Source organism: Lynx canadensis, chromosome B2, assembly GCF_007474595.2.
Source record: "Lynx canadensis isolate LIC74 chromosome B2, mLynCan4.pri.v2, whole genome shotgun sequence".
Classification (NCBI taxonomy): domain Eukaryota; kingdom Metazoa; phylum Chordata; class Mammalia; order Carnivora; family Felidae; genus Lynx; species Lynx canadensis.
In genome coordinates this window covers 105721588-105746800 of record NC_044307.1, presented here as the reverse complement: position 1 = coordinate 105746800, position 25213 = coordinate 105721588, and the positions used below count along the sequence as shown (strand labels likewise).

The 25213-nt window shown below is 39.6% G+C and overlaps 1 protein-coding gene across 1 annotated transcript; it reads right to left on the bottom strand.

The window, feature by feature from the left end:
- Positions 1–268: 268 nt before the first annotated feature.
- On the bottom strand, positions 269–24795 carry LOC115514330 (amine sulfotransferase-like). Its single transcript, XM_030316218.1, has 7 exons — positions 24756–24795; positions 22832–22984; positions 11024–11232; positions 6461–6584; positions 5391–5485; positions 2226–2409; positions 269–390 (listed from the first exon to the last, which is right to left on the bottom strand). Exons 1-7 carry the CDS (start codon positions 24793–24795, stop codon positions 269–271), a joined length of 927 nt encoding a protein of 308 aa, XP_030172078.1.
- Between the last annotated feature and the right edge of the window lie 418 nt (positions 24796–25213).

The window sequence follows — 25213 nt, the reverse complement described above, 5'->3', positions numbered from 1 at the left end:
TTGGAATTTCTGAACTTAAGGTAAAAACTATTCCATAATTATACTGCAACACAAAGAGAGGAAACCTCTTCTGATCAGAAAGTGAGGAATCCTAGCAAATTGAAACAGGCCACAGATGGCAAATGATGTAGTGTGGGCATGTTAATATTGATACATCAATGAGTTTTTTCAATAATAAGCCAATGACAATCAAAGATGAAAGTGTACAATTCAATATATTTCCTTCTGAAAGAAGTTTCGTAAAAATATTTGTGCATTGTTAAGAAATCTATTCTTCATTCATATCCCAGATGAACTTCAAGGGAAAATCTTTCATCTTCGTTTGGAAAATCATGTCAAACTTTTCATTCTGCTCAGCAGTCATGTGATTTTTCCAGTCTCCAATCGTACCTGGGAGGAACAGCAAAGAACTTGCTTCAAGGCAGATTCTGGGAGGAGGAGGCATGATGCCTTAGTGCTGGGAGAAACACCATTTTTTGGACATTAATTTTCCTCCCTAGTAAGGCCCCTGTTGCTCCTGCACATGGCAATGGCCCTTTTCTCTCCCACTTTATGGCAAGGGGAAAAGAAAACTCATCATCACAATTAGGTAATTTAAGGTAATTACCTCAAGCCCTGAGCTGTCAGCTACCTGACAAACGAGAAAACTCTTGCAACTTGTTGACTATTTTGTTTCAGGCTAACATGGGCTATTGTAGTTTACAGAAGTCCTTAAAAATTCCAAAAATCAGATATCATTAGACAAGTATTTACTGATGAGGACATGGATGCTCAGAGAGATTTTTAAAATATAGCCCAAGCTCATACAGTTTGGAATGGCCCACCTGTAATTATTCCATCTGTACCCAGTGTAGGTTTACAACAATCTTACTTTAAACTTACAGACACAGAGTTGGGATGGCACGTAGAGGTTGATAGAAGGAGAGGCAAGAAACACTGAATGTAAAATCACGCTAAAGTGTAAACAAATAAATAAACCAGCTTCAATGCTAATGAAACTGAAAACACAAACACAATTTGTGCAGGAGTGGTAAAGCCAGTATAAATGACATTACACTTCATAACATCTAAGAGAAAAGTATGTGCAGAAGAAACAAGGGAATGTGCATCATTTCCGTAAGGAAATTTGGCTTCTCCTATTTGTTGTCTTGGCCATTTCAGTCTCTCGTTTTTCAGGTGTGTTAAAGATGTGTAACCACAGAAAATTTTCTTTTTTCAAAGAAAAAAAATGCAAGTGCCATGATGATGGCATTGGAGAAGGATTGTAGTATCTACAACATGACAGGATGTGCTGAGGGTAAAGGGAAGGGCATGTCCCCACTTCAGGTTGGCTCCAGGTTACCAGTGTTTCATATTTTTTAGTTGAATGGGTGAAGATGTACAAAGTAGTTAAGTGAAGGAAATATTAATGTATTTAAGCCACTATTTATTGCGATTGGTGTAGAGGCATAAAACATTCTGATTAAGTGTAAAATTTATGTCAATAATTCTGTATTATCGATTTTCCAGGTACTAAGAAGATCATACATTTTAACTTAGAATAATTTATAAAATAATAAAAATATTCTAACATGTTCACATTTATCATTTATATGAAGGAATCATTCATTTAAAAATGCACTCACCAGAGGTATATTGAGATAAAGGAGATATTCCTATACATTTTTATGATGGAAGATTCTTTTGTTACTGGGTAGGACTATTATGTATACTATACTATTATATGTGTGTGTGTGTGTGTGTGTGTGTGTGTATACTATTATATGTATACATAATAGTCCTCCCCAGTAACAAAAGAATTGTGAATATGTGTTGTTAATTCAGTCCTGGACGAGGTTCAGACTAAATCACAGAGATGGAAGAACAGCCAGTGATGGCCAACTGTGCCACCATTAATTCATCATCATGTGCCTAGCCCATTGTACTGGGGGAAAATAGTCTAACACTAAATGAACATCCCTTTTGTGGTAGACATGGTGATAGGCATTGGTAGATTTCCAGGGGCCAAGGAGAAGGCCTTGCAACTTTAGGCTATTCATCCAGACACATTCTGGGACCAAATAATATAGTCTCTTGAAGAGCACCAAGAAGAAATCATGGAAAATCAACTGTGTAGGGAAGGGAACAGGGCCATAGCAGCTCCACATCAGGAAAGCTTAGAAGCTACACTTCGGTACGTTTGTATCACAGTGCAAGATAGCCAAGCATTTATTGTTCAACATCACCTTTGCGAAAGAAATGACCTTTTTTTTGTATCCCAAAAAAGGTCTTGAGTTTATTGTCATAATTGGCTCGTGGGTCATTCTTCATGTTTTCAAATGTGGCCTGTCTCACAACAGCATCCACGTCCTCTTCACTCAATTCTTTCCCCAAAAATTTGCATACTTTTAACACAGAGCCTCTGAGGTCCTGAAATAAATCATAATATGATAAATGATGCACATTATAAGAAAGAAGACACACACAAAAGTCACAGCTAAATATCATTATGGGAGTGAAAAATGTAGGTGCTTAGGATACTTAGAAAAGTGGAGCAGGACCATGAGAAGGTTCTTGCTTATTCCTTCTTGATAAATTAATTCCTCCCTTGTCGACTGTTTTAGAGTGCATATTAGGAACACTCATATTTCATTTTATTTGTGTTGAGTGGGCAAGTGTTTGGTGAATAGCTACTATATGTCAGATACTGCCCTAAATGATGGTGCAAGTGAACAGAGGCACAACAGGGAATCAGTTCTGGGAATTCAGTACAAGTACTTACTGGCAAAGAGTAATTATGTAACAGAATTCAGAGAAAGTTCCTCAAAGATGAGAAATTTGTTCTGGGAATTAAACCAAAACCAGGACTTTTTTGATAGACAAACTGAAGATACAGTGTTTAAATCAAAAAAAGAATATCTGCAAAATTGTGGTTGCATGGGAGGTGTGGGATCTCAGGTCACAGGAGTATGAGAATTTGAGTTTCTCTGGGGCTATATGGGAACAGGTCTGGGATGAGAAAGATGGGAGATGAGCCTGTAAGCAATAGAAGGACAATCAACAAAACTAAAAGGCAACCGACAGAATGGGAAAAGATATTTGCAAATGACATATCAGACAAAGGGCTAGTATCCAAAATCTATAAAGAATTCACCAAACTCCACACCCGAAAAACAATCCAGTGAAGAAATGGGCAGAAGACATGAATAGACACTTCTCTAAAGATATCCATGGGGCGCCTGGGTGGCGCAGTTGGTTAAGCGTCCGACTTCAGCCAGGTCACGATCTCGCGGTAAGTTCGAGCCCCGTGTCAGGCTCTGGGCTGATGGCTCAGAGCCTGGAGCCTGTTTCTGATTCTGTGTCTCCCTCTCTCTCTGCCCCTCCCCTGTTCATGCTCTGTCTCTCTCCCAAAAATAAATAAACGTTGAAAAAAAAATTTAAAAAAAAGACATCCAGATGGCCAACAGGCACATGAAAAGATGCTCAATACTACTCCTCATCAGGGAAATACAAATCAAAACCACACTCAGATATCATCTCATGCCAGTCAGTCTGGCTAAAATGAACAAATCAGGAGACTATAGATGCTAGAGAGGATGTGGAGAAACAGAAACCCTCTTGCACTGTTGGTCTTGCACTGTTGGTGGGAATGAAAACTGGTGCAGCCGCTCTGGAAAACAGTGTGGAGGCTCCACAAAAGACTAAAAATAGATCTACCCTATGACCCAACAATAGCACTGCTAGGAATTTACCCAAGGGATACAGGAGTGCTGATACATAGGGGCACATGTACCCCAATGTTTATAGCAGCAGTTTCAACAATAGCCAAATTATGGAAAGAGCCTAAGTGTCCATCAACTGACTAATGGATAAAGAAGATGTGATTTATATATACAATGGAATACTACTTGGCAATGAGAAAGAATGAAATCTGGCCTTTTGTAGCAACGTGGATGGAACTGGCGAGTGTTACGCTAAGTGAAATAAGTCATACAGAGAAAGCCAGATACCATAAGTTTTCACTCTTATGTGGATCCTGAGAAACTTAACAGAAGACCATGGGAGAGGGGAAGGGGGGAAAAATTACAGAGAGGGAAGGAGGCAAACCATAAGAGACTCTTAAAAACTGAGAATAAACTGAGGGTTGATGGGGGGTGGGAGGGAGGGGAAAGTGGGTGATGGGCATTGAAGAGGGCACCTGTTGGGATGAGCACTGGGTGTTGTACGGAAACCAATTTGCCCATAAATTTCATATAAAAAGAAAAAAAGAAGGGCCATATTGTGAAGAAGATTACAAGGCCAGCCAGACACTTGAATCTCTATTTCGTAGGTGATATGCACTCAGCCAGAGAGTCTAGATTTGGTATATGCCCTATGGCAGTGGTAACAGAAGCTAGTGACACTCAGCAGGTGGCAGCCTTTAGGGTCGCCGGCCTTTCAGCTCTTTCTCTTCTTTCCTGCTAAGAGATCCTGGTGGTGTCCTGGCAGCAGTGCCCAGCCACATTCCATAATGATCATTATTAATCCAAATTCCTCGTGGCAATCCCACTGTCTGCTACAAGAGATTAGTTTAGGATGGTCACATGGCCCAATTTGGGTATGGGTCTGAAAGAGGAAGTCAAACAGAAGTTTCTGAGAGTGAGTTTCCTCATGGAGCAAAGGTGGGAACAAAGCAAGGCAAGAATGCCACTTTTGTCCCCGTTAACACTCTGTCTGCCATGTAAGCTATCATGTGAGGACATGACTTTGGAGCTACAACTGTCCTGCTACCATGAGGGAAACATCGTCATCACACCAAATATGGTACAAAAGAAACACAGAAAACCCTGGGATATTCTTGACATGCATGAGCCAAACACCCAGCATCAGGGTAGCCTGGCTCTGGGTTTTAGTCAGTAAGCAATAGAAGTTTTCTTTTCAGGCACATATAGTTGACTGTACTGGGAGCTGAATTCTTTCCAATCATACACAGGTATTTTCATTTAATTTTCCCTGCATGATTTAATCATACACAATACAGACAAGATTAAAGTTCCCAAGAAATGTACCTGCAAGTGAGGAACACACATCTACAACATTAGTATAATTAAAAATTGAAGGAAATAGATATAACAATTCACAAAAGAGAAACCAATAATCTGACTCAAAATAATCAAATCATTCACACCAACATACATTAACAGACATCTATTGACACACAGGTAAATTTTGAAAAGAAACCTCCAGTGGTAGGTCTAAATGGAAACCTGGTAAAGAAAGCATAGAAGTGATACAGGAAAAATGTCTCCTGGTACACAATCTGGGTTCTCAAATTTGATATCATCCTTTGGGTGTTCTGGGCATAAACAATCAATTCATTCAGCCAGGCTGGCTTACAGCGTCAGTGAAGTCAGTAATGTCACATTTCTCACCTTCTTCATCTCCTCATACATCAAGAACTGAATGTTGAACAGGCTTTTGTGCTCATACCAACCTTTGATGTGGTCAAACCAAAGACTTCCTACCACTGTGGGAAGAACAGATACATCATTAAGTAAATATGTTGAACACATTGAGAAGAATCTACAGTCCTAGGAGATGCAGGAACCTTTAGTAACAAAGGAGGAAAAGGAAGTGTGCTGCTAGATTCCAGATTTCCCCTAGCATCTGGTTGTGGGAGAACCATCCAACTTCCACCAGGAAACAAACATACAGTCAAGGAGAAATTAGTCTCTTAAAAATGCATTTCATATAAATAGAAAATAATCTTGCCATGGGGTTAGAAAAACTGAAAAGGGAAAGGAGGAATGAATCCTCTCCTTACTTCTCCCACTATCCCCAAAGGCACATGGAGGTATTTCCACTCTGCAAGGAGCACGAGAGGTCTCTGAAGAGTCACTTCAGCTCTGCCACAATGCATTGGAGACAATCGTAAGTCTGTTCCAGATCGTCACGTTTACTTCTGCAAGCTTTGTTCCTGGTCAAATAGCTGCACTGGCTCCTCAGATAAGAATGTGGTGAGCACCTGTTTTGCTCAATGGATAGAACATGCAACTCTTGACCTCAGAGTTGTGAGCCCCATTCTGGGTGTAGAAATTACTTAAACAATGAATAAAAATTTACTAAAATATTTTTTAAAGGACTCTTGGGAGGAGCCCCTTGAAATATGAAGTGCAAAGCTCCAAACGTACGCTCTCACTGAGCTACTTCTCACTAAGCTAGGACAGAAATCTGTGTGCTAGTGAAATAATCTCTCCATGGTTAGATGTAATTATTCTCTGTTGGTATGACTGTAATCTTGACATTCTGTTGAGAAGGAGAGAGAGTTAGCAATATTTGTACAATGGCTGGACATGGTCACCTAAGACAACACTACCAACTGGCTTGATACGTTGATTACTGATCCCCATTCTACTCTATTTAAGCAAACTCTTTCTCTCTGCTAGAGCTTAAAAACTCACCACAGGACACCAAACTTAGTATTTTATGAAATTTTAGTTACCTTCTCCTTCTAGAAATAGTTTCATGAATTCCACAAAGTTATCTGTAGCGGATGCTGTCAGTTTCTTTAAAAAGTGAAAAAATGAGCACATAACATCCTTAGGGTTTCTGTATATGTAAATAACCTGGAAAGAAAGGAAGTATTCATTATATCTGATGCTTTCGTAATGTCATATTTGTACCCTAATGCCCTCCAACTGAATGGAGCCTGTTAGCTTAACTTTACAGTTTCTAATCATGTCTTGTATATATTCAGCCCTCTTTGTATTTTGCATTTCTCCTCTGCAATGGCTCTCCCTTAATGATTGGGAGACTTAATTATTGGTGACTATCAATTACCTCACATGGTACCTCTTCTTACTCCCCTAGACAGAAACCAACAATATTCTCCTGTCCCTACCTCAACAAGCTAACATATGTGAAAATATCTCATAGCTATACAATTATGGCAATAGGAAAAACTTACTCAGATATTTTCAAATCATCTGTGAAAGTTTAGATTGTATTTCTCTCATCCTTCAGTGCATGGTTCACATAATTCTTATATATCTTCACAGTATAAAGCACAAGTACTTGACCCGTAGTAGTTACTTCTTCAATATTTTTTGCATTGAAGGACTATGAGATTTAACTTTAAAAATGTATATTGTAACCAATCAGAAGCCATAATTTCATAAAGCAGTGAAGCAACCCAAAGACATTAAAAATACAAAGTATTGGGGTGCCTGGGTGGCTCAGTGGGTTAAGCGTCCAACTTCAGCTTAGGTATGATCTCATGGTCCAGGGGTTTGAGCCCTGCATCAGGCTCTGTGCTGACAGCTTAAAGCCTGGAGTCTGCTTTGGATTCTGTGACTCCCTCTCGCTCTGCCCCTCCCCTGACCATGCTCTCTCTATACATAATAAATAGAACAAAATATATAAGGAAACTGGGAAAAGGAGTGGTTTGAAGATAAAATCAAAACTCCTTTTGGTATTGGAGCCCATATTTGGATAATACCTATATAGAAATATATTTGACATCTCTATAGATATAGAGTTATTAAATACTTTACATCAATCTAGAATTAAAGGGAGAAATCAACTATACATACATTGTATTTAACTTACGTGATTAGATAATCTAACTGAGGGATTAACTATAGAGGGAGAATAGGAGAAGGCCAGGCCGAAAATCTGGGAATCATCAGCTCTCAGAGGTTGGACAGAGAAGGAGAAGCCAGTAAAGAGGAAGGAGCAGCGTCTCAAAATGTAATTGTATAAGTTAGAAAAGATCTCGCATAACATTTCCTAAATAGTAAAAGCATCAACTTTTCTCACAAAAAGCCAAAGCCCAAGACGAGAGTGCAACAGGTTAGGTTAACTCAGCATCTCGATGAGGTCATGGACTGAGTCTCCTACTTTTCCACTATGACATGCTAACCCTTCTTTATGTCCCACACAGCTGCCACTTTTCATCCCCATGGTCAATTAAAATAATGAAGAAACCTTCTTTCAGAGGACACGAAAGAAACTTCTTCTTTGCTTGTGTTGTTGTTCATAAGCTTGTCACTTACCTGTGCCTTAAAAATTAATGGCAAGATGCCTGGTACCAAGCCCTGCTTTTGCACCAACCAAATTTTACCACTCTAACCATCAGACCAGAAGCATATACAGGATACAAGTCCAAACAAAATGAGAGCTCTGCTGAAATGAAATATGAAGAGAGGGAAAGGTTTTTGGGTAGAATCTCCTCTAAGTGTCCACTGAGATAATATGATACCACGAATGTGGTGTCTGGAACAGCGGGAAAAGAAAATGTTTAAAGACGTAGAAAGCGATCAACTATGTCAGATGCCAGTGATAGGCCAAGTAAAGTGATCAAGAAATGATCCCCCCTTTTCTTTTTTTTTTTTTTTTTTTTTTTATTTTTTTTTTAACGTTTATTTATTTTTGGGACAGAGAGAGACAGAGCACGAACGGGGGAGGGGCAGAGAGAGAGGGAGACACAGAATCGGAAACAGGCTCCAGGCTCCGAGCCATCAGCCCGGAGCCCGACGCGGGGCTCGAACTCACGGACCACGAGATCGTGACCTGGCTGAAGTCGGACGCTCAACCGACTGCGCCACCCAGGCGCCCCCCCCCTTTTCAAAACTATAATAATAAGGGACGTTGGCATTCGGGATTCAGTGAAAGCGCGGAGAAGGAGGCTAAACGCTTTTAAGAAGTTTATCTCAAACAGAAAATGAAAGGCAGAAAATGAAAATTGAAATGGAGCAAGACAAGTTTTATTTTACTGTTAAAAAACGCCACATGAAAACTTCATTATGGGCCAAACAGAATGATCCAATCAGCATAAGGAAATTGGTAATGAATGAAAAAAAGGAAATTATATTGTTTAAGGAAAGTCTTTGAGAGTAGAACAAGTTTCTCAACAGTGGCACCATGGACATTTCCCCCAGATAACGGTCTGTGGTTGGGACTACCGTAAGCATCACGGGACACTTAACAGCATCCCAGGCCTCAACCCACTATAACTAGCAGCACCACCACCATAACCAAAAATGCCTCAAATATGCTAAATATCCTGTGGGGAATACGCAGAGCTGAGAGCTGATGATTCCCAGATGTTGGCCTGGCCCGACTCCCATTTGCGAAACAGTGGAACAGACAAAAGGGATCCAAAAAGGGATCCGGACCACGAATGGAGGGGCAGATATATAATAAGAACAAAACTGTGTACACATCCCACCTTTTCCTCTTAAGGAGGGACAGCAGTGAGGGGAGGTTTTGCATGTGGAGGGCATCTACCGTTAATGGTTTACTTGGAGTCTTTTACTGGGATAGGTGGAGCAGAATGCTGCTGAGGTTTGAGAAGATAAAGAAAGTATGAAAAGTCAGTATGGGAAGGGGGGAAAGCAAAACATTTTTAAAGAGTAAAGTGTGAGAATTGTGGCCATAAATGTAAAGAAAGACACAATTTTTAACGGTTTTGACTTTTTCTGACCACACTACCAGATTCATGAATATAGGTACCAATATAAAACAATTGTGTTTCAGCGGAATTAAGGGTTGGCAACAAATCATAACAGTTGAATTAGCAAAAGAATTTAGACAAAAAGGATTTGAATTTATTTTTTTTTTAATTTTTTTTTTCAACGTTTATTTCTTTTTGGGACAGAGAGAGACAGAGCATGAACGGGGGAGGGGCAGAGAGAGAGGGAGACACAGGATCGGAAACAGGCTCCAGGCTCCGAGCCATCAGCCCAGAGCCCGACGCGGGGCTCGAACTCACGGACCGCGAGATCGTGACCTGGCTGAAGTCGGACGTTTAACCGACTGCGCCACCCAGGCGCCCCAAGGATTTGAATTTAAAATGTAGAGTCACTGGTGGGCAAGGAGCAATGGAGGACACGCATATATATGAGAGTGAGTGTGGGGAATAGGAATGGGGAGGGGGCTGGAGAAATGAATGTGCTGACACATCACTGCACGGAACACCTGAAAAGAGCAGGAGGAAAAGGAGACAGCACTCAGATAATAAGGTGCTTGAAGTAAAGATCCGCATTAGGGCAATTACTGGTGATCCCTTTTGTCATTCATTCAACTCTAATGCCTTCTGGACAGGGTTCTACGCACTGCAAACTCCATCTGTCTCAAGGGTTTTACACTGTGGCCAGAGACATAGACAATAAATAAACAGGTAAGTATGTATTACATCAGAAAGCAAAAACAGTCATAGACAGAGGCAGGTGCATAACACGTGGGTTGCAGAAGAGGGTTACTGAGGTTGGTGGAGGAAAAGTGGCTGGAGTTTAAATCAACCGGAGAGGCCTGGCAGGGCTAGGGTCTGGGAGGCCAGTGCAGAGCCTGACGGGTCAACCTGAAGGAGGCAATCCCACACTTGTGTGGCCCTGACAGGAAGTGCCTCCTTCATGTTGATCCTTTGAGTGCAGTTGGCCTCACTCCTATCTGGCCAGCCAGAGACAATGTACATCAACTTTGAAATAATCCCGAGTCAGAGGAGTGGAGGTAGAGAGGGAGAAAATGAGTCAAGAGTTGAAATTATCAGTGGGTGGAGGTGACTGATACTGGGAGAGACAGAAAAATCACTCAGTAGATACAAATGATTCTCTCTGAGCTTCCCTCAGATTTCCAATGAACTCGGTACATTTACAGAGAAAGCGGGCAAAACAGGTTGGAAGCGTCAGAAGGAAGTGAGGAGAGCATATAGAAAAAAGAAAAAGGAATTGTTGGCAGTTTATATACACATGGTAATATAGCTAACAAATGAGAGGGTATATAATATATAATGTACATGATATTATAATATACTCTACGAAGTAAATTAAATACACTCCTATATAGTCTCATTTTCCAATGGTTGTGTTCCATATGTGATCAGAAAACAAAGGGTGAAAGATAAAATCAGATACTGGAAGATAAGAACACAAAAGTCTGTTGAAAATTAATGCATGACAAATACCACATTTGCTAACACCTGGACGAGTGCAGCATCAATGTAATGAATAGAAATGAAATAATGAAAAAGCAGTCGTCTTTCAGCAGCCATAGTCTATTTTCCTACTTTGGCTTTTTTGTTCTTTAGCCCCCTGGGAACCAAGTAGTATGGGATGTGGGTAACGAAGAGACGAGGAGATGGCTTTTCAGCAAAATCCACTTTTTGAGGGGAGTACTCAATAAACGGGATGCGTTCAACTGTTTCCAGATCCCCAATGCCTTTGCGATGTTCTTCAAAATAAATCAAGCATAACATCTGCTGAAACCAGACAGTACCTGTAAAAGAAATAATTTTGTTTTAATGATGCGAAAATTTATCCAAAAAGTATATAGATGTGTCATCAGTTTTTTAATCAGAGGTTGTTATTATAATACGTACAAAGGTAATTTTGTCTCAATGGAATTTTTAATATATAAAGGGTGCAGTGTGGGTAAAGACAAACATACGTTGCCTTTGCTTTTCCTTATAAGGAGATTCTACATGTGAAACTCCATGGGCATTTGTCCCACAAATTTTTCTTGAGTCTTCTGTACTTTCTTCTGCTTCATATATGGGAATTTTAAATTATCTTCTATGCCTGCCTCAAGATGTCCTTCCCCAACCCCACTCCTAGGACGTTAGCTAATATAGAGAAAAAAATTTGGCATTTTACTGATAGAGTCACTTTCCATCTTTCCCCCGTTCCCTATGTCTCTTACTGTGCCCATGATGTCACTTCGGGAAATAGTGTTCATTATAAATCCCTAAAGGAGGCCCTGTGATCCACATGGAGACAGGAAGAAAAAGATTAGACCTTTTGCTGTAAGTGGGATGTGACAAATTCTAAGGATGACTATTTCTCCCAATTCCAATTAGAGTGGACATATGTCACAGAATACACGGGTGTACTGCCTACTCTAGATTCCTTCCCTTCATTTTGCATGCTTCATATATGGGAATATTAAGAGTTAAAACACACCTTCTGTAAGGTCATGCTTCTCATATATACAGGCAATGCTTCAAAAACCTACCCCAACAAGAAGTCACATGTCCCAGAAAGGTTCAAATCAACATCTTAAATGAGAAAGTACATTGGCCCCTCATCAATTCCCATCCTATAATTCCTTTCTGAGACCACCCTATCACCCTGCCTGTGAAGCAGCAGCACCTGGTCAGCAAGATCATTGTTAAGAATACATGCCTTGCTGTCAGGTGGTATGCACCTTTTCTGGAGCATGATGGGTATAAATCCTCCAGTGTTGCCCAGGGAAGACCAAGATCATGTGTGCTTACATGTTACCACAGCTGATGTTCAAACACAATGAAAATTCATTGTTATGAAGCTCTAAAAGGGTTTCTTACATTCTCCAACCTTTCCCAGATAAGAAGTACTGCTTCTGCATCAGGTATCACAGCTTCAGGGGTGCCGAGGAATTACCAAACGTGACCTTAATGGGTCACAAGTCTGCAGAAATTTAAGACTATGAGGACTGGAAGAACGTGTTCCCCAGGCAAAATAGGCTGTATTTTTCCTGTCTTTGTCCTCTCTCCTGCTTCTGCTTCCATATCCACTCCCGTATCACAGCCTATCTTTCTCGTTTTCTCTTTTCTTTCTTTCCTCCTTCGTTCCTTCCTTCCCTCCTTTCTTTCTTTCTTCTTTCTTTCTTTCTTTCTTCCATTCTTTCTTCTTCTTTCTTTCTTTCTCCTTCTTGCCTTTTTGGATGTCAGAGGTTAATGTAAATTGATATTTATCATTTTCTGCAGTCATGCTATACTAACATCACTGATTCACTGCAGGCACTCCAAGATCTATTAATTCCTTATATTCACATTTCCTGCTTCCATTCCTACCCCTACTTCCACCACAGACAAGAAGACTTTAGGGTTTAAAGTATATTCTTTCTTGGAAGATGTTCTTTTGAAACATGTATTGTTGTATGTGCTTGATTTTTAATCCATGCACGTCATTTCTTACGGTTTGTCACTGTGAGCTGTGGTTTAACATTCCTTTACATGCTACTGCTGATCCGTTGCACCTAACAGATGCTGTCTGTGTTTCAGGGTGTGCATTCATGCACTGACCTGTCTAATTTCCCCCAATGGACAGCACACCCCAAACAACAAACACTGCCACATACACCCTCACTCATTTTGCCTATGAACCCATATGAGATATTCTTGGAGACATATACTCAGGAGCAAAATTGCCTGGTATGTCTGTATTTCAGTTGATCAGATAGTGCCAGACTGCTCCCCAGAGAATGGCTGCTTCAGTCTGCTCTCCCAGCAGTATCATGCTAAAGCATGCAGATGTGTGTGTACTCCTTGTCAGCATTCAGGGTTTCTGACCTTTCTAATTGCTGTCAGTGTACTAGATATAAAGGAAGTGACTACTGTGTACCTGCTTTGTGTTTTTTGTTGGTATTGGTGGAGAGTGGTTTCCTTCGGTAAATTTTCAGCTCATCTCTTTGGCTCTTTTTATAAGTAGATCACTGTTCTCTTCCAGTTGATCTGTATATATACCTAATATATTCTAGGTATTATTATTTTTAATTATAGTCATTGCCAGTAGTTCCTCTCTTTCAGACCCTGTTAACTTTGCCTAGGGAACTCACTGTTAAGCAAAGCCCAAAAATCTTAATTTTGATGTAACTGAATTTATCAAACTTTTACCTGTATATTTTTCTTTGGACATTTGTGTAGAACCTCTTGACCACTCCTTAGTTACAATGATTTTTCTACAATATTTTTAATAGAAATAGTTGTATAATTTTACCTTTAATATTAGTGTCTTGAATACACTTAGAGTTTACTCTTTTATGTGCTGTTCGATTCCAGGTGAACTTCCTGCATATAGTGACACAGATTTCCTGGGACCAAATATACTATCTTTTCCCCATTAATAAATGCACCTTACTTAAATTTATATTGAGTTCTGTTATACACATGGAATTGTTTTTTTAGGTCTTTCCTGTTCTTCTGGGTTATTTGTTCTTGTCTAAATGCTATGATGTGCTTCCTAAGGATGGCTTTGTAAAGAATGAACAAATTAAGTATGTAGATATATGGTATAGTATAAGGTGATATGTGTTATATTATGGAGGGAAAATAAAGCAGCAAAGAAGAGCGTGAGAATTTTGAGTGAGGTTGCATTTTTAAATATGACCATCCAGAATGCCTTAATGATAATATAAGTTTAAAATAAGGACCCAAAGGAAGGGAGTAAACCATGCACATATCAGATAGAAGAGCATCAAGGGAAAAAGATTCTGTGAGTGCAAAGAGCCAGAGATAGGAACATGTCTGTTAAATTGAGGTAGAGCAAGAGAATCACTGTTTTCTGGGGAAAAAAAATATTAAAAACATTTTTTTCTAACAAATATTTTAAGAATTAGTAACAATCCTTCACAGACTCTTCCAAAAATAAAAAAAGTGGGGACACTTCCCAATTCATTTTACAAGGCTAACATTACCCAGATAAGTACCAGAAAAGACACTAGAAGAAAGGAATGTCACAAGCCATCAGTCTTGATGAATATAGATGCAAAAAATCCCCAATAAAATATTAGCAAATTGAATTCAACAACACATTAAAAGGATCATACACCATGATCAAATACAATTCATTCCAGGGATGCAAGGATGGTTCAACATCCACAAATAGAATAGTTTGATAATGCATTAAAAAATGAAGCATAGGGTTAGGAGGGAAGATGGCGGCGTAGGAGGACGCTGGGCTCACCGTGCGTCCTGCTGATCACTTAGATTCCACCTACACCTGCCTAAATAACCCAGAAAACAGCCAGAGGATTAGCAGAACGGAGTCGCCAGACCCAAGCGCAGACGAGAGGCCCACGGAAGAGGGTAGGAAGGGCGGCGAGGCGGTGTGCGCTCCACGGACTGGCGGGAGGGAGCCGGGGTGGAGGGGCGGCTCGCCGGCCAAGCAGAGCGCCCGAGTCTGGCTGGCAAAAGCGGAGGGGCCTGACGGACTGTGTTCCGACAGCAAGCGCGACTTAGCGTCTGGAAGGTCATAAGTTAACAGCTCTGCTCAGAAAGCGGGAAGGTTGGAGGACAAAGGGAGGGAGAGCTGCTGAGCCCCCGGACGACAGAGCTCAGTTTGGTGGGGAACAAAGGCGCTCGCCAGCGCCATCTCCCCCGCCCATCCCCCAGCCAAAATCCCAAAGGGAACCGGTTCCTGCCAGGGAAATTGCTCGCTCAGCGCGAACACCCAACTCTGTGCTTCTGCAGAGCCAAACCTCCGGCAGCAGATCTGACTCCCTCCCGCTGCCACAGGGCCCCTCCTGAAGTGGATCACCTAAGGAGAAGCGAGCTAAGCCTGCCCCCCTGCCTCTGTGCACCTTGCCTACCCACCCCAGCTAATACGCCAGATCCCCAGCATCACAAGCCTGGCAGTGTGCAAGTAGCCCAGACGGGCCACACCACCCCACAGTGAATCCCGCCCCTAGGAGAGGGGAAGAGAAGGCACACACCAGTCTGACTGTGGCCCCAGCGGTGGGCTGGGGGCAGACATCAGGTCGGACTGCGGCCCCGCCCACCAACTCCAGTTATACACCACAGCACAGGGGAAGTGCCCTGCAGGCCCTCACCACACCAGGGACTATCCAAAATGACCAAGCGGAAGAATTCCCCTCAGAAGAATCTCCAGGAAATAACAACAGCTAATGAGCTGATCAAAAAGGATTTAAATAATATAACAGAAAGTGAATTTAGAATAATAGTCATAAAATTAATCGCTGGGCTTGAAAACAGTATACAGGACAGCAGAGAATCTCTTGCTACAGAGATCAAGGGACTAAGGAACAGTCACGAGGAGCTGAAAAACGCTTTAAATGAAATGCAAAACAAAATGGAAACCACCACAGCTCGGATGGAAGAGGCAGAGGAGAGAATAGGTGAACTAGAAGATAAAGTTATGGAAAAAGAGGAAGCTGAGAAAAAGAGAGATAAAACAATCCAGGAGTATGAGGGGAAAATTAGAGAACTAAGTGATACACTAAAAAGAAATAATATACGCATAATTGGTATCCCAGAGGAGGAAGAGAGAGGGAAAGGTGCTGAAGGTGTACTTGAAGAAATAATAGCTGAGAACTTCCCTGAACTGGGGAAGGAAAAAGGCATTGAAATCCAAGAGGCACAGAGAACTCCCTTCAGACGTAACTTGAATCGATCTTCTGCACGACATATCATAGTGAAACTGGCAAAATACAAGGATAAAGAGAAAATTCTGAAAGCAGCAAGGGGTAAACGTGCCCTCACATATAAAGGGAGACCTATAAGACTCGTGACTGATCTCTCTTTTGAAACTTGGCAGGCCAGAAAGAATTGGCACGAGATTTTCAGTGTGCTAGACAGAAAAAATATGCAGCCGAGAATCCTTTATCCAGCAAGTCTGTCATTTAGAATAGAAGGAGAGATAAAGGTCTTCCCAAACAAACAAAAACTGAAGGAATTTGTCACCACTAAACCAGCCCTACAAGAGATCCTAAGGGGGACCCTGTGAGACAAAGTACCAGAGACATCACTACAAGCATAAAACATACAGACATCACAATGACTCTAAACCCGTATCTTTCTATAATAACACTGAATGTAAATGGATTAAATGCGCCAACCAAAAGACATAGGGTATCAGAATGGATAAAAAAGCAAGACCCATCTATTTGCTGTCTACAAGAGACTCATTTTAGACCTGAGGACACCTTTAGATTCAGAGTGAGGGGATGGAGAACTATTTATCATGCTACTGGAAGCCAAAAGAAAGCTGGAGTAGCCATACTTATATCAGACAAACTAGACTTTAAATTAAAGGCTGTAACAAGAGATGAAGAAGGACATTATATAATAGTTACAGGGTCTATCCATCAGGAAGAGCTAACAATTATAAATGTCTATGCGCCGAATACCGGAGCCCCCAAATATATAAAACAATTACTCATAAACAGAAGCAACCTTATTGATAAGAATGTGGTAATTGCAGGGGACTTTAACACCCCACTTACAGAAATGGATAGATCATCTAGACACACGGTCAATAAAGAAACAAGGGCCCTGAATGAGACATTGGATCAGATGGACTTGACAGATATATTTAGAACTCTGCATCCCAAAACAACAGAATATACTTTCTTCTCGAGTGCACATGGAACATTCTCCAAGATAGATCATATACTGGGTCACAAAACAGCCCTTCATAAGTTTACAAGAATTGAAATTATACCATGCATACTTTCAGACCACAATGCTATGAAGCTTGAAATCAACCACAGGAAAAAGTCTGGAAAACCTCCAAAAGCGTGGAGGTTAAAGAACACCCTACTAACGAATGAGTGAGTCAACCAGGCAATTAGAGAAGAAATTAAAAAATATATGGAAACAAACGAAAATGAAAATACAACAATCCAAACGCTTTGGGACGCAGCGAAGGCAGTCCTGAGAGGAAAATACATTGCAATCCAGGCCTATCTCAAGAAACGAGAAAAATCCCAAATACAAAATCTAACAGCACACCTAAAGGAAATAGAAGCAGAACAGCAAAGGCAGCCTAAACCCAGCAGAAGAAGAGAAATAATAAAGATCAGAGCAGAAATAAACAATATAGAATCTAAAAGAACTGTAGAGCAGATCAATGAAACCAAGAGTTGGTTTTTTGAAAAAATAAACAAAATTGACAAACCTCTAGCCAGGCTTCTCAAAAAGAAAAGGGAGATGACCCAAATAGATAAAATCATGAATGAAAATGGAATTATTACAACCAATCCCTCAGAGATACAAACAATTATCAGGGAATACTACGAAAAATTATATGCCAACAAATTGGACAACCTGGAAGAAATGGACACATTCCTGAACACCCACACTCTTCCAAAACTCAATCAGGAGGAAATAGAAAGCTTGAACAGACCCATAACCAGCGAAGAAATTGAATCGGTTATCAAAAATCTCCCAACAAATAAGAGTCCAGGACCAGATGGTTTCCCTGGGGAGCTCTACCAGACATTTAAAGCAGAGATAATACCTATCCTTCTCAAGCTATTCCAAGAAATAGAAAGGGAAGGAAAACTTCCAGACTCATTCTATGAAGCCAGTATTACTTTGATTCCTAAACCAGACAGAGACCCAGTAAAAAAAGAGAACTACAGGCCAATATCCCTGATGAATATGGATGCAAAAATTCTCAATAAGATACTAGCAAATCGAATTCAACAGCATATAAAAAGAATTCTTCACCATGATCAAGTGGGATTCATCCCTGGGATGCAGGGCTGGTTCAACATTCGCAAATCAATCAACGTGATACATCACATTAACAAAAAAAAAGAGAAGAACCATATGATCCTGTCAATCGATGCAGAAAAGGCCTTTGACAAAATCCAGCACCCTTTCTTAATAAAAACCCTTGAGAAAGTCGGGATAGAAGGAACATACTTAAAGATCATAAAAGCCATTTATGAAAAGCCCACAGGTAACATCATCCTCAACGGGGAAAAACTGAGAGCTTTTTCCCTGAGATCAGGAACACGACAGGGATGCCCACTCTCACCGCTGTTGTTTAACATAGTGCTGGAAGTTCTAGCATCAGCAATCAGACAACAAAAGGAAATCAAAGGCATCAAAATTGGCAAAGATGAAGTCAAGCTTTCGCTTTTTGCAGATGACATGATATTATACATGGAAAATCCGATAGACTCCACCAAAAGTCTGCTAGAACTGATACATGAATTCAGCAAAGTTGCAGGATACAAAATCAATGTACAGAAATCAGTTGCATTCTTATACACTAACAACGAAGCAACAGAAAGACAAATAAAGAAACTGATCCCATTCACAATTGCACCAAGAAGCATAAAATACCTAGGAATAAATCTAACCAAAGATGTAAAGGATCTGTATGCTGAAAACTATAGAAAGCTTATGAAGGTAATTGAAGAAGATTTAAAGAAATGGAAAGACATTCCCTGCTCATGGATTGGAAAAATAAATATTGTCAAAATGTCAATACTACCCAAAGCTATCTACACATTCAATGCAATCCCAATCAAAATTGCACCAGCATTCTTCTCAAAACTAGAACAAGCAATCCTAAAATTCATATGGAATCACAAAAGGCCCCGAATAGCCAAAGGAATTTTGAAGAAGAAGACCAAAGCAGGAGGCATCACAATCCCAGACTTTAGCCTCTACTACAAAGCTGTAATCATCAAGACAGCATGGTATTGGCACAAAAACAGACACACAGACCAATGGAATAGAATAGAAACCCCAGAACTAGACCCACAAACGTATGGCCAGCTCATCTTTGACAAAGCAGGAAAGAACATCCAATGGAAAAAAGACAGCCTCTTTAACAAATGGTGCTGGGAGAACTGGACAGCAACATGCAGAAGGTTGAAACTAGACCACTTTCTCACACCATTTACAAAAATAAACTCAAAATGGATAAAGGACCTAAATGTGAGACAGGAAACCATCAAAACCTTAGAGGAGAAAGCAGGAAAAGACCTCTCTGACCTTAGCCGTAGCAATCTCTTACTCGACACATCCCCAAAGGCAAGGGAATTAAAAGCAAAAGTGAATTACTGGGACCTTATGAAGATAAAAAGCTTCTGCACAGCAAAGGAAACAACCAACAAAACTAAAAGGCAACCAACGGAATGGGAAAAGATATTTGCAAATGACATATCGGACAAAGGGCTAGTATCTAAAATCTATAAAGAGCTCACCAAACTCCACACCCGAAAAACAAATAACCCAGTGAAGAAATGGGCAGAAAACATGAATAGACACTTCTCTAAAGAAGACATCCGGATGGCCAACAGGCACATGAAAAGATGTTCAGCGTCGCTCCTTATCAGGGAAATACAAATCAAAACCACACTCAGGTATCACCTCACGCCAGTCAGAGTGGCCAAAATGAACAAATCAGGAGACTATAGATGCTGGAGAGGATGTGGAGAAACGGGAACCCTCTTGCACTGTTGGTGGGAATGCAAATTGGTGCAGCCGCTCTGGAAAGCAGTGTGGAGGTTCCTCAGAAAATTAAAAATAGACCTACCCTATGACCCAGCAATAGCACTGCCAGGAATTTACCCAAGGGATACAGGAGTACTGATGCATAGGGGCACTTGTACCCCAATGTTCATAGCAGCACTCTCAACAATAGCCAAATTATGGAAAGAGCCTAAATGTCCATCAACTGATGAATGGATAAAGAAATTGTGGTTTATATACACAATGGAATACTACGTGGCAATGAGAAAAAATGAAATATGGCCTTTTGTAGCAACGTGGATGGAACTGGAGAGTGTAATGCTAAGTGAAATAAGCCATACAGAGAAAGACAGATACCATATGGTTTCACTCTTATGTGGATCCTGAGAAACTCAACAGGAACCCATGGGGGAGGGGAAGGAAAAAAAAAAAAAAGAGGTTAGAGTGGGAGAGAGCCAAAGCATAAGAGACTGTTAAAAACTGAGAACAAACTGAGGGTTGATGGGGGGTGGGAGGGAGGGGAGGGTGGGTGATGGGTATTGAGGAGGGCACCTTTTGGGATGAGCACTGGGTGTTGTATGGAAACCAATTTGTCAATAAATTTCATATATATAAAAAAATAAATAAATAAAATAAAACAAAAAAAATATTAAAAAAATAAAAACATTTTTTCCCAAAAAAAAAGAAGCATAAAAACCATAGTATCATCTCCATAAATACAGAAAAAATTCAACAGAATTGAATATTGTTCATCATAAAAATTCTCAACAAAATGTAGAAGGAACATAACTCAATATATTAAATGCCATTTATGACAAGATCATAACTAACATCTTTCTCAGTAGTAAGAATTTCAGTTTTCCATCTAAGATCATAACCAGGGCATCTAAAGTAATGACCAAGATCAGACACTTCTCACTAGTTTTACTGGAAATCCTAGCCAGAGCACTTAGACAAGAAAGAGAAACAAAAGGCATCTAAGTTGCGGAGGAAGAAGTAAAAGTGTCTTTATTTGTAGATGATATTATATATCAAAAACCCTAAACATGTCACCAAAAATTCTGTTAGAACTAATCATTTGAATTCAGTGAACTTGCAAGATATGAATCAGCATACAAATATAACTTGTATTTCTATAAGCTAACAATAAACTATCAGAAAGAGAAATTAAGAAAACAATCCCATTTATGATAGCATCAAAAAGGAGAAAATATATAGGAATAAATTTACCTATGGAGGTAGAAGACTTACACATTGGATATTGTAAAGTACTGATAGAAGGAACTGAAAAAAAAATACAAATATATAGAAAGACATTCCTGTTCATGGGTTGGAAGAACTAATATTGTTAAAATCCCATACTACACAAAGCAGTCAGCAGATTCAATGCAACCTTCATCAAAATTATCATGACATTTTTCACAGAAATAAAACAAATAACCATAAAATTTTTTTGCACCCTATAAGACCCTGTGTAGCCAAAGCAATCTTTATAAAATACAACTGAGCTAAAGGCATCACATTTATTAGTTTCAAATAATATTAAAAATTTATAGTAATCAAAACATTATGGTATTGGCATAAAAACAGATGCATAGATCAGCAGAGCAAGAGAGTGAGCCCCAAATTAAACATGTATAATCAACTAATTTCTGACAAAGGAGCAAAAAATATAGGGTGGACTCTTCAATAAATGATATTGGGAAAACTGGACTGGCATAGGCAAAAGAAGAATATGAACCACTCCCTCAAACCATACACAAAGTTAACTCAAAATGGATTAAACCCTGAATGTAAGACCTGAAACAACAAAACTCCTATAAGAAAACAAGGGCAGTAGTGCCCCAAAATTCATGCTGGCAATGATATTTTGGGACATGACACCAAAAGCAAATGCAGCAAAAACAAAATAAGTAAGTGGGAGTATATCAGACTGAAAAGTTTCTGTACAGCAAAGAGCCCAAACAAAATGAAAAGGCATATTGAATGGAATAAAATATTTGGAAATCATATTTCTCATAATAGGTAATATCAAACCATATAGAGAACTCATACAACACAGCAGCAAAAAACATTCCCCCCAATCCCATTAAAACACAGGTAGAGAATACCCCACATCATGGTACTAGGCACCTTCAACCCATGGTCTTTGAAGGTGAGAATGAAAGGGTCCAGGCAAGATGTAGAGAAACTTATTAATCCAGTGATTTCCCTCTTCATTCTCAGCAGTATATCTTCTATCTATACCTGGCTATGGAAGGGACCCCCCTACTGCGGGATCAATGGGATATACCTGTGGCTCGGCCTCCCTAATGTCATTCACATTTAATGGGGATGAGGCCGGACAGTGGCTCATAGAGCTGAGTATGAGCCCTAGCTGTGGGCTAGAAATGTCCTTAATAAACATCCTTATTTTTCAAAAAATAAAAATAAAAAAATAAAACACAGGTAGAGAATGTAAATAGATGTATGTGTAGGCCCACACACACAAAATGTATGTATATATTCTACACATATATATGAGTGGTATCAAAAATAAGACCCAAAGTATTTGGGGAATGATCATAATTAGTATAAGTTCAATTTCCTCTTTCTCAGGTACTTGGTCATTAAATACAGCTTCAAGTATGTCCCAAGAAGCTGCCTAAATGGCAAATATTCCTGTGTCCTTTCCCAGCCCACTTCAGCAACTCAGTGTTTGATAGGGTTTCGTCAATCTCTCTCCTTCTTCATTATGCCCATTTCCCTTGCCCACATGAGAAATTACTTATATCCAGTAGATTGACTATATATGCAAATAGAATATGCTCCTAAAAAAAACAGTGCTCCCATATTACAGAAATATCATTTTATTAATTATATTAGCTGTTGGAATACAGGACTCACCAGATTTGGGGTATGTGATTATGAAGACATCATCATCTCTGATTTCAAAATCATCTAAATTTTCTAAAATTTCAAGATTAAGTTGAGTATTTGCAAAATAACATCCTTTAAATTTGATTAAAAAATTGTTTGTATGTTCCATATTTCCGTTGCCTGCAGAATACAGATAAATTATTTGAGAGAAATTTAGTAGAATGTTATAGTCTTCCCTTCTGTATCTTTCCTTTTTAACAAACACAAACACTGAAAACCTGTTGGCTCTGAAAGCTATTTGCCTGGATTCTGGATGTGTGGAATTTGGGGAATGCCCAAGAGACTTCTATTTATGGGCTAGCTCTTGGTTTTATTTGTGCATGCTCCATTCATGTAGGTATGGGGAAAGTAGCTTAAGAGTAATTATTGTAATATTTCTAAAAACTGATGCTCTTAATCAGAAATCTTATGTATATTTGAACAGAAAATGTATATACAAATAGGATTTAAGTGGGCTTCAAAAACACTTGGCTATCAGACCAACCACATAGTCCTTTATCAGCTGGCCTTTTTCCCCCCCTGTAAATGAACTACATTCACTTGCTTAGGTCTTAGTAGGTTCATAAAAGATTTCTTTTATATAATTTCTCGGTAGGCATTATCTGTTTATAGTAATCTTGGTACCTTTGAATTTAACTTTCTTTTTTTTTCTTTTTTTTAACTTGTGACATCTTTAAAGTTATTGGGGTAGTACCAGCATGAATGGTCACAGACATGAGTCTATTCCGGGAAGCCTGAGACATTGCGTGTGAGCAATTAAATTGTCCATAATGATAATATGGACAATGGCACAAAGGAAAAGCATGAAAGAAAACATTTAAATAATGGATCACATGTAGAAAGTACAAACCAAGACTTGTGAGTCGTCATTTAGGTACATATTTTGCCTTTCATTATTATCTGTCACTAACTATATGGAAAAACGCATTTTGATATGAGAACTCTGGGTTTCAGTTTTCTTGGAGGTACTTCCAGATGACTCTGAAGTGTCCTATTCCTAGTTCTCAAAATAGTTGATCATAGCAGTAGCTGACAAAATAAGAGCTTAGAATTGCATAATTTGAAAACAATTCCAGAAAGCCAGAGCCAAGGGTCATTATAGAAAAATGGAAATAAGCATGTTTTTTATTTTGTTAATGTTTATTTATTTTGGAGAGAGAGAGACTCTTGAATACAGAGAACAAACTGAGGGTTGATGGGGGTGAGGGAGAGGGGAAACTGGGTGATGGACATTGAGGAGGGCACTTGTTGGGATGAGCACTGGGTGTTGTATGGAAGCCAATTTGACAATAAATTATGTTTTAAAAAACATTAAACCAGCATAGAATCACAAAGATAAAAAAGAAAATACAGGGGCGCCTGGGTGGCTCAGTCGGTTGGGCGTCCGACTTCGGCTCAGGTCATGATCTCACAGTCCGTAAGTGTGAGCCCCGCATCGGGCTCTGTGCTGACAGCTCAGAGCCTGGAGCCTGTTTCAGATTCTGTGTCTCCCTCTCTCTCTGACCCTCCCCCATTCATGCTCTGTCTCTCTCTGTCTCAAAAATAAATACACGTAAATAACTTTGTACATCATAAAGACTCAATCACATGGTTGAGGTTGAGTAAACACAAAGAATATGTGCTCTTCACATGTTCCTGTCAATCGTCTTTGTCTTCTTTGAATTCCCAATGCTTTCAGCCCCTTCCCTTTAGCTCAGGATAATATATAAACCTCAGTTGTGGGACTGTATTTGACTCTTCCTGTTATATGGGGCTGCCATATGTAGGTAATTACATTTGTTTTTTTCTCCTGTTAATCTGTCTTATTTCAACTTAATTACTATATCAGCCAAAGAACATAGAAAGAAAATGGAAAAGGTTTTCACCCTCGATCAAAAATGCAACTACTCACCAATAAGAGCTTGTTGAAATGAAGACTGAACTTCTGACATCAATGCCAATGGGAAGAATAATCGTGCTGCCACTGGTTGAAAAAGACTTAGCTCAAGACTATATTTTCTATGAGGAGATTTAATGATTCACCAATTAGCAGATCTCCCAGAATCAACAGCTTAATCATGAGGTGGGATTAGGCTGATAGTGATGGTAATCATTTAACAGACTGGTGAACAGCCTTGATAACTTTACCACACAAAAAAGTAAATGTCAAATATTTCAGCTAGCTCACTGGCACTCAGTGCTCCTGGGCAGGGTTCAAAGTATGCTTTGGAGTAACATTAAAAAACAAGGATGCATTTGTTTGTTGTCCCACTCCACGATACTCTTAAGGCTGTAGGTTACTAATACCATGGTTTCAGTTGCTTCTATTTCCCTAGTACTACTCTTAGTGTCTTTAAATCTTTGTGTTGT